At 42.2% G+C, this 11,160-nt stretch overlaps 1 protein-coding gene across 1 annotated transcript; it reads right to left on the minus strand.

Moving 5' to 3' along the window:
- Positions 1–3,498: 3,498 nt before the first annotated feature.
- Positions 3,499–9,560, minus strand: LOC131343960 (protein shisa-2 homolog). Its single transcript, XM_058375854.1, has 2 exons — positions 8,535–9,560; positions 3,499–4,657 (listed from the first exon to the last, which is right to left on the minus strand). Exons 1-2 carry the CDS (start codon positions 8,836–8,838, stop codon positions 4,092–4,094), a joined length of 870 nt encoding a protein of 289 aa, XP_058231837.1. The 5' UTR covers positions 8,839–9,560; the 3' UTR covers positions 3,499–4,091.
- Positions 9,561–11,160: the final 1,600 nt, after the last annotated feature.

The following is an 11,160-nucleotide window of genomic DNA, read 5'->3' on the forward strand; positions in this document are numbered from 1 at the left end:
GAGTCTAGTAGAGACATTTTGAAGGCACAGCGACAACGAAAGTAGAAGAAATCTGTCAGGAATATCAACATTTACCTCAGATGTCTTGGCAGATTTCTAAGAAGAGACTCCCTTCGGCTACTATTACAATAAATCCAATTAGCATCAAACTAACTTAGCATAGACACAGCAGGAAACTTCTGCTGGGCTTTTACACAGAGAAAGAGCATTTAGTTACATGAAATAAGAAAATATGATATAAAAAGTTGAGAGTCAGTTAGCTATAAGGAAGTCTTTTGCTAAAGAAGCTAAATTTGTGCATCCAGATAAAAAGCTTAACGTGTTTTTGTTTGCTTGCTGTTTTCTAAATACTTTTGAACGAAAGAACGAAATCAAACTTTACTTTAACTTACAATGTACACGCTATACAAGTGTGCAATGTTAATATTTGTATAATTACGCTTATTTTTCGCTTATTTGCAGCTAAACAAGCTCTTTGACAACACAACAGTCAAGTCAAGTGAGCAGTAATGATGTGTGTTAGCTCACTGCGGCGTACAGTAGCTTGCTGAGGAGGCGGTTTACATATCCACAGAAAGTAGCTGAAAGGTTTCATCTAATATGATGGACAACAGCGTTAAAAACACAGGGTTAGCCAGAGAGCTAAGTGAGTGAGCCTAAGCCTACCTGAGCCCATTACCGACAGCTACACTACATATAATCCCAGACGCACTGGAAACTGATCTGGCGTCAGCTTGAGGCTGTTTGGTTTTGTATAACTAACTTCTACACACTTCTGCATATGCCAGTGTTGCTGAAAGAGCGAGTCAAAATCTCTGCAGACACCCAGCACACTCTCCAGTATTTATTATCATTAACACATTTCACATGAAAAGGAAACCGCTCTCGCAGAGCGAGTCAGGAAGACATTGGATTCAAAATAAACATTGTTTTACTCGCACGAGTTATTGAACGCAGCATGGACGTGGAACGGTTCTGAGACTGTCCATGAACTCCTCTGTAGCGAAGGTGAAAAGGTGTGTTTTCGAAGCCCAGTTTGTTTTTTCTTCTCTGGGAAAATGTGGAGAGTCAGGTCCTCATCTAAGGGCAGTTCAGTTCATGCTGACATGGGATCAGTAGTTTAACCCTGAGCTTTATATTTTGCCCAATAAATATGACAAGATCCTGGATCAGTTAGTTCTGTAAAAACTTGTGCTGATAATCAGGTATACACTATATCCTGATATTCATTTCAGACTTCACATATACACCGATCAGGCATAACATTATGACCCCTGAGAGGTGAAGTCGATCTCCTGATCATGGCACCTGTTAGTGGGTGGGATATATTAGGAAGCAAGTCAACAATTTGTCCTCAATGTTGATGTGTTAGAAGCAGGAAAAATGGGCAAGCTTAAGGATTTGAACGAGTTTGATTAAGGACCAAATTGGATCAGAGCATCTCCAAAACTGCAGCTCTCGTGGGGTGTTCCCGGTCTGCAGTGGTCAGTATCTATAAAAAGAGGTCCAAGGAAGGAACAGTATTGAACTGGCGACAGGGTCATGGATGGCCAAGGCTCATTGATGCATGTGGGGAGTGAAGGCTGGCCCGTGTGATCCGATCCAACAGACGAGCTACTGTTGCTCAAATTGCTGAAGAAGTTAATGCTGGTTCTGATAGAAAGGTGTCAGAATACACAGTGCAGGACGGGTCAGGGCTGTTTTGGCAGCAAAAGAGAGACCAACACAATATTAGGCAGGTGGTCACAATGTTATGCCTGGTCGATGTAAACTCACAAATAATGCGGAATTTTGTGAATGGAGACCATTTTTTTAAATGAAGTCTTTATTTAAGGGTGTTTTTTAGTATAATTTGTTCTTTCAACAATGAGCCTCGCTTTTCAGAGGAAAGAATTAGTGATTCTGCAGTAGTGTTGAAGTTGTGCGTTGTCTGATGACACATACCCCAAAGCCTTCAGGAAAATGTTTAAGGCTGTGTTCATCCAGTGCTCTAAACCCCGAAAGACTTTACCTCATGTCCATTTCATCCTAAGCCCTTTATTGTTTAACACATTTTCAAACTGAAATCCCTTCGACAAAAATCGACAGCTGCCCTCAGACTCCCATTGGGTCGGAACAATGTGGTCGGTTTTTGTTCTTGGATATTGTAAATGGAGCTTGTGCTGCAAAGTCCTGGAGTATTCCTTTAACATGGGCACTAAATTCTGTGTAAGGCTCTGATGGCGGTTTTTGGCAGAACGTCTAGCTTCGTCTCCAAGAATCCTGCTCCAAATGAAATACTCTAGACCCTTTTTGGTGCTGCTCCAGGGCACCTTATGCTAACAGACCGAGAGAGAAAATGGCACACACACACACCTCTTTCACAAGGGCAACTAGTGAAGGGGTAACGCTTTGGCAGAGAGTTTTACTGCATAATAAAGTCGGCCGGCTTCTGAAGACCACCGATCTGAGGCGGAGAGTGAATCAAACCGTTTCACATGCACACTTCTACACTCTTTTCTTTGACACGGACATACCGTATTTTTTTAAGCATGTATCCTGGAACAGGGATAGTGCCTTTAGTGTGTTTTCCACAGAGCGAGCACTTAGGCGCATGAGTGTGTGTGTTTTCCGTTCAGAGAATTGACCGGGGGGGTGGAGCGTCACAGTCTGTGTCTCGTGCTCACTTCATTAGAGTTTAAGCGTCCAACAGGGATCCTGGGCTGCTTTTCACATCACACCACCTGTGATTCCCATTACACACAACATATATTTCACACACACACACACACACATACTATTACATACACTCACACCTTCTTGGGAACATGCAGAGTCTACACGAACACACTTCTATATACACGCGCATGCTACAAAGACTATGACGCAAACATTCACAGGCTCATGCCTTCTCAGTACCGATGTTTTGGCACACACTCGTGTCAGAGATGACGTCACGTGTGATGTGAAGACCATCTGGCAGCCATATTGGTTCATCCTATAAAATTAACAGCTCTCTGTAGACGCGCTATAAACATATGACACGTTCGGAACTTGTGAATTTGTGCTTTTCAGCAGTTCCAGTGATTACTAGGTCAGGGGAAGCTAGCTATAACCAACAGGCTAACAATTTAACTAGCATTTACACTTAAGCTCTTTCAGACAGACAAAAGGAAATGCGCAGCGAAGGCAGAAACAAGACAAAATTCTCCACAATAGCAACATTTACCTCAGATATGAAGGCGAAATACTAAACAAAGGCTCCCTACAGCTACTATTACACCAATTCCAATTAGCATACACCTCAATAAACTTAGCAACTGAATTTATGCTGGGTTCTTATGGCCAACATTTCATCACGACTTTGAAACAACTACAGATATCTTGCGATATTAATTAGGAAGCTATTGATTAAGTCAAGTTCAGCTAATCAAATCAATTAGCTTTGTTCTATGGGGTAAAAATAAAAGTCACTTTTTTTCAGACAATCTTAGAATTGTACAAGAAACAGGACAGAGGTTACGGCTTTGGGATTTTTTATTTATTTATTTAAATTCTCAAACCAAAAAAACAATACATTATATTAGGATTAATCATATACCTTCAATTATTAAAAAAAACAAACACGTTTTTTAAAAATAAAAATAAAAAATCATTTTAAAAAATGAAGGCAAGTCAGGGGTAGATGGGGCACTTTCTCCTGGGGTGGAGGTGCCGCTGGAGTAATGGCTTCATTACTCGCCTAATAAATGGGATTGAATATTTAGATCTTTACTGCAAGAAACTGAACATATATTTATCCTCTCCGAAACAGATGAGGTGTCACTCAGGTGAAGATGGAGGGCTACCACCTTAAGGTAGAGATTCCTGGAGTAAAAACTTTTTAGCACCAGGCACTGAAGGAGACAGCATTTGCACAGGGTCCATTTTCTCCATGATAGAGAGGATCTTCTTAACACAAACAGTGCACACACAGTCTGCAGAGCACATGACACACTGCGTCTCGCCCTGAAACTGACCTGGGATTCAGGGTCCTCATGACTATTCTTTCACTCCTTCATTGTATGACACACACACACACACACACACACACACACACACACAAGAGCCTCTCATATAGTCACAGCCGGCTGCTTCTGCTCTCCACTGACACTTGTCACGCTCGTCACGCTCGTCATACTCGTAGGTGGAGGAAACGGAGATTGCAGGGGTCTGTAGGCGCCCTGCGTAGGGTCCAGGAAGGCCGGGGTGGGAGAGACCGGGTGGGCGTAACCGACGTATTGAGGATGCAGGAACTGACCCTGATGAGGCATGATCTGCGTCGCCTGCTGGCAGTTCAACACTGAAAAGTTGGTGGGCATGTTGACGTAGACGCTGGCATCTGGTGGCAGGCAGCACGAGGCCTGGGCGCGCAAAATGGGGGCGGGAGCAGGGCCTGGGATTGGGCGAGCAACAGCGGTCGGGGCTGAAGAGCTGGACGAGGTGGCCGTGCTCGACTGACGGGAGGAGGAGCCCCGTGAGGTCATCATGGGGATGGACTCCAGGAGACGCCCGCCACTGGAGGCAGGTTCTTGTTTGGGTCGGAGGCAGCGACAGCAGCACACAGCGACCACCGCGCCGAGCAAGACGAACGCCACGAAGACCGACCCCACGATCAGGAAAGGCACATAGATGGGCACTGTAAAGAGAGTAATGATGTTTACTGTGTGTTTAACACAACACTAAGGACTATGAGCTTTAAATGAGTAACTTTGAGTAATGTAATGAAAACCTGATTCATGTGTAACCCTTAAAAGGTTTTAATCTGCCAAAAAAATAGGTACATTAATGTGAAATATGGCATGTTTGTGCCTTATCGAAGAGTAAACTTGTCAACGCTTGTTAAAGATTGCTTTGCTCCAGTGTCTGTAATTCAAACATGTTATTTGCAGTTCCATTTCACAAATCATTGCCACTTTACACCTGCTCATTGTGCAGCTGTCCCTTTATCATCGCGGTGGAAATTGTACTGAAATATAATCTAGCACTGATGTTGCCTTCACAACCACCGAAACAACAGACTGTCTCAAACAAAGCAGCAAAACATCAGGAGGGGAAAAGGGTGCTAGAAAAGTCCATCACTGTCAAATCAATAGGACACACGGTTCTCAGGTCCACATGAGAGCGAGACGGAGTGAAGAGACATGGCTGTGATGAGTCCCCAGGGGTTCAGAGTTGCTCATTAGCAGTTATTAACATTGTTTTGATCAGCTCTAATCTACTTGCATGCAGCTGCAACCTTTCTGACCTTGCTGTCACGGTGTGTTTGCTAGTGAATGTTGTCTCGGTTCGTGCCTGTGTGAGAGTGGATGTGATTAGTATGTATATTATTTCTAATAACCATGTAAAAGAGGATCATCTTTAGCCATGGAAAACGTGTCAATAAGACAATGGGATATTCCGTAAACCAGCGACCTTTGACCGCAAAATGCAGGAGCGGGTGCAGGATGTCATAACTCTAAAGTCTAAATGGTCCTTGCTAGTGACTAGCTGGTTTTGTGGTTGGTGTCATTCCACTGGCTAAGCCCCGCCTCCCAAAGCTGGACTGTGAACTTGTAATTATGGACTATGAATTTGTTTATTTTTAAAAGCAATTAAAGGTTTAAACCATATACACAAAGATTAAACTTTCCATTAAACAGTATGTGTTTCCTCTTCCTGACCTTCCCAGGTTTCTTTTAACAGAAGTGCACACCTGTTGCATTTTTGTTCAGCATGGAGCAGCGGTTACACAGCCAGACATCATGTGTCAGAGCCCATGGTCTTAGACTGCAGCTGTCTTCGGTTTGCTCGGGTGATTCCCCTCCATCAATGAACTATGGACTCACTAGTTCAGGTTTCTCAGCATTGTCATTAGCACATAAGCACAAAGCAGATATAGCGTAGAAAGGAGATTTGTGGAATACTTGGAAGAAAACGAAGATGAATGTTGACTGTGGATTTATGCCGAAAATCCCTTTGTGTTGCATAAACATCTAGGGTATTTATCAGTGCAACTGGATGCGAGTAAATGTTAATTGTGGGGTTTTAGCAGTGTATAGCATTTCTTCTGCTTATATCAAACCTGCTTATTCCCTGCTTTCAAGGACATGAAGGTGAACCGGTTGGTTTTGGTGTCACGGCACACCAAGTGTAGAAGCGGAGAGAAAATGGTCTTCTAACAACACAAGCACTTTCCTAAAACTTCACTGTTGATAGGATTTCTCCAGGCTGCCCTTTAAAGCGCTCAGAAAACAACCCCAAAGCAAGGCCGCCAGACATCCATTTAACGCTTGGAAAGTGTGTCTTTTTTTGTGCCTTAGAGCCATTAGACATGATCCATTGTTTATGAACATGCAAGGCGAGCAGCGCTGTCGCTATGGAGATCCAGTCAAGTCCTAACTGGATCCTCTTGCTGTGCAGCACGCGAGCCGAGCGAACTCTGCTATTAATAACCACGAGGGACAATTTGCCATTTGTGTACGTGAACTGACCGGGTTTGATTTCTAGGCTTGCAATGCTGCCAGTCCAGATTTTACATTTCCTCCCAAGCGGGCTATTAATGAAGGCGCTGGGCAGGATGGAACGGTAGAGTGAAATCCCCAGTGCTGAATTAACACCTATAGTGTTGAATTAACTCTTTGTGTCTACCAAAATACGGAATGAAACATAACAGGGTGTGCAATTATTGGAAAATAATCAATGATAGGTTCATCTGACATCTGTGAAGTGGATTAGTTTCCTGTAACAGCATGTCCTGAAGTGTGTTACTGCTTTGAAAGTTGCTAGTTTTTAATGTATGTATAAATAACATGCTTTTTAAAGGTTTATAGTTACATTTAATATTGCGGAATGTCTGCCAGACAAGTTAGTTCCTGTTATTTTGTTAACAGAAAAGTATAACAGCAGGTACTAACATAGTTCCCTCCCCAGCCTCTCCTTTTCATGTTACGAAGCAACAGGAAAGAGCAAACTCCTTTGTCCAGAAATCTTACTACCACCTGTCCATCAGTGGAGAGGCAAAAGATGTGTGTATATGTAAAGATAGTATATATGTATTAGTTTCTCAAAATAACACATACTTTACTGAGTTAAAGTTCAAGCTGACCTGGAAAAGATTTTTGTTTTCAAACCCGTGATTGACCTGGAAAATTTCAGAACAATGTGGCAACTCTGCCAAGGCGCAGATGTATTCAATGGCAGCTGTCACAGTCAAACACTATTGTACTGTTAGAAAAGGATGCAATATGATGGATTGAGAACTCCTTTTAATTTTTTTTCCTAGATGCATGAAACCAGACACCTGACTTCCTTTTCATTGAAGAAAGCTTTGGCAGCCCCTCAGGGCCTCCAGCCTTTACACAACTCTCATACAGGACAAGTTACTCCCTCGTCCAGCCCTTACAGTTTACGCTTAAACCTCACGGAGTTAAAGCAATCAGGGCCATGCAAAACTTGATTAAGCAGCGCTGCTGTGACTGCTGTGCAGACAAAGGACGTGCTGTGTGTGGATATCAACGAGGATGATGCAGTGATCCGTAATTATGGGCGATTCGCCAGCGAGTCAGTTCAAACGACTCTTTCAAGTGAATTGAACAAGCGAGTCGATTCGCGAGTCGAATGAATCTAAAGTTTGTATAAGATGCCTTTTTTTAGGTATAAGTCTTTTTTCCCTCTTTTTTTCCCATGTTGTGTCTCTTTACTTTGAGACGACTGTACAGCATTTTTACTGATAATTAAGCCTTAAGTGTAATAACCTGATAATTAAGCCAAAATATGTTTATATTGTCTAGGCACACCAGTACACATTCTTGCTAATTCCAGCAGTTTGTTTCAAAGAAACTGACATTAAATTCCTTAAAAGACTACGAATATTTGCTAGCCTTATACAGCAATCTCAGTGGAGAATCTGGTGCGTAATCTGATTCACGTAAACCGATTCCTCCAATCGAATCAGTAATAAGATATATTACAGACACCATCAGCTTGCAATATCTATCCAAACGTGGAATTAAATCAAAGCAGGAAAACTGACCAGGGTTCTGTCATATGTCATCAATCACGATACCTCATAAATACCTGAATAAGTGAACAGTGGTGTGAACAGAGGTGTGGTTCTGTTGGTGGCTCGAATTAAGTCGTGTCATCCCATTGCCACAACAACTTATATTTCTGACACTCAGTTAGTGTCAAATTCATCTTATTGAATCATCTATCTATCTAGCACATTTGAATCTTTGTGAAGTTTGTACACATTTTCACCACATCTAGTGATATAACACTGGTTTTCGTGTGAGTTTAGATATTTTTCAAATGCAACAAAAAAAAAATCATCCTGGTGCTGTCCATTCTTTTGCCAAAAAATTGTAATGTGTTTTTGATTTGGTAGATGAAGGCAAAATGATCTGACTAAATCTGTTTTTATTGTATTCATTATCTTTATTGTAGAAATGTTTGCAGAGTAGCTTAACGTGCGCCTTTACGCACCGAATTAAGGCTTATAGGCAGTAACATGTTTGACATGCACTCCAATTTACCTGCACCGGAGTTTTTGCCCTCCTCGTGCCCCGCACCCGGCTCTTCTTTTCCCCTCTTGTCGTTGTCACAGGTTCCCTGATCGAGCCTGGCCTCGATGCTGGAGCAGCAGTAACGCAGCTCGCACTTGCCGCAGCAGATAATCGCCTCGGCGGCGTCGTAGCGCTCAGGACACTGGAAACCGTCCCGCCATGCGCCCTGTGGATCCCTCCAGCCGTGGCAGTACTCCCCGCTCGCCTTCACGTCCATCACCGTTAACATGGTCAAAAGCACCGCGAGGGCCATCGGGAACCCTGCGGTTTGCATGCTGCCGTTGTTACGGCTTTATGGAGGCGTAAATAATTTGGTAAATAGATAAAGGATGGGTAAGGACGGTGAGAGAAAATTTTACAGATGTGTTGGTCATTTGTCGGAGAGCCCAGAAGTGACTAGATCCGTAAACAGACAGGCAGTAAATCCATATCAAGACATCCACAAGTATCCATTGTGTCCGAAAAATCTGTCATGAGACTTCCAGCAAGTTTGAATGAAAGGCTGCATCATATTCGAGCTGGTTTGTTTATTAGTAGTATTGTTTTACTTTAGTATTAGTAGCATCATACAAGGAAGATCCAGTGTTTAAAAAACCTTCTGGCGAATCGTGCCTCAATCCTTTGCAATGCTGCAAACGTCTGCGCTGCGGAAGCGAGGCTGTGTGTGTGTGTGTGTGTGTGTGTCCTCCAAAACGATCTTCTCAAATGTCTTCCCCCAGAGACAGAGCGAAACCAACACGGACTTCTGGCGTGTAATCCACCCTCTCAAACTCCGCGCGCATTCTCACCCAAATCCCCCTTTTTCTTCCTTTCTTTAAAAGTAAAATTCCAGTAAAATTTCCTCCTCAATTCTCCATTCCTTGATTTTTTGTATATCCTCTCTCTTAAAGTCCTCCTAAATCCACCACTGATTTCTCAATTGTCATCTTCCAGGAAACAGAAGGTTCTCCGGCTGTTCTCCAGGCTCGGAGCAGGGCAATGATGGACTGAAGGTATTTCTGACATCGTGCCCAGCTCAGGAGGTTGGTCTCTACGCATGCGCACTACAGCGTTCACCACCTTTTTTGGACTTTTTACAGCTCTGCCAGTTGCCGGTGCTAACAAGTGTCATTGGATAGGCCTATGTGGAACCTGTTCACTTTAGACCCCATGTGGTGGTCAGGGTTCAACTTTTGCACAAGTACCTTTAGGAATCACCAGGAATTAATTACTCATGAATTATAAGCAAATATTCTTTCATACATTCATTAGACCTATGGAAAAATATGGGGCAGTGATAGCACTAAAGCCTGGTCGTTAAATGAATGATGTATTCATGTATTATTGATTTATTATTGTGCTAAGTTTTACTATCAGAAAGAATATTTTTTAACAAATGTTACACACACCAAGAAATAAATATAATGCTACATTCTTCATATTCAGTAACCGGTTTCTTCTGGTCAGGGTTATAGTGGCTATCCTGGGAATACTGGACACGAGGTGTGACTACACCATGGATAGGATGTCAGTTCATCTCAGAGCACCATGCACACACACTTTCACACCTCAGGGTGACATAAAGTAACCAATCATTATGGGAGGTAGGAGGAAACTGGAGAGTTAAGAGAAAACCCACACAAACATGAACGCAAGATGAAGAGCGACAGTACCCTGCATGACAGACATCTCAGACATCTTCATGAGAGTGTTATAGTTGGATCATATTCATACATAAATCTATGCTGTGAATAAAAAGGGGGTAATGGTAATTGCACTACAAGGAGCGAGAAGCTTCAAGAGAATTGCATTGATTAGATTGACAACCATTAATGTTTAGTCATTCAGTCACTGGGACATCCTCCAACCTTTATGGTTTTAATCCTTAAGCTAGATCCAGACACTAGAGTGGATTTCTAAAAAGATTCCTCACTGCTCATAAAGTTTTGAGAAAGTATTGAAACTGTCTATCTCTGGTTATCTAAGCTGCTCATCCGAATGACTGAATGCTTTGCCTTACATGGAGAACAGCTGCCACTTCTGCTTCACCTGTTAAAGGAAAGACCAGTTTTAGATTAAATAACAAATTACCCTGGTGTTCATTAGCAGAAAAAGAAGAGCTGCACTGGATAGTAACTTCTTGTCCAACACCACCACCTGATGGACAAACGTAAAATCAGTGCAGACTTGAAAACTGAACTGCTGCTTAATATGGACTTACAGCTGTTAAAGTATTCCAATATCCACATAGAGGTGAAATTATAAGTTATATTTAGTTTCAGAATGACCTGGGTTAGGGTTAGACTGTTCAAACATGTCTAGAACCGTAAGAGCGTAATCATTTATTTAACATATTAATAATAATGCTGGATTATTATTTCCACCAATATAACTAAAATATAAAAACAAGAATATATTTTAAGGACCATTGGGTATGTCAGGACCCCATTCTGAAAGTTCACTATTGTAAAAGTTCACATGATTTCTTCATTGAATCTTGAATAAATGAATACAGTTTATTTTAGACATGTTGTGTGTAGAGTTGTGCACAGCAGTGGATCTCAAAATGGGGTCCTGACCCACCCAGTGGTCAGTAAAACATATTCTTTGGTTTTGT

The sequence above is a fragment of the Hemibagrus wyckioides genome, linkage group LG23 (genome assembly GCF_019097595.1).
Source record: "Hemibagrus wyckioides isolate EC202008001 linkage group LG23, SWU_Hwy_1.0, whole genome shotgun sequence".
In the NCBI taxonomy this organism is placed as follows: domain Eukaryota; kingdom Metazoa; phylum Chordata; class Actinopteri; order Siluriformes; family Bagridae; genus Hemibagrus; species Hemibagrus wyckioides.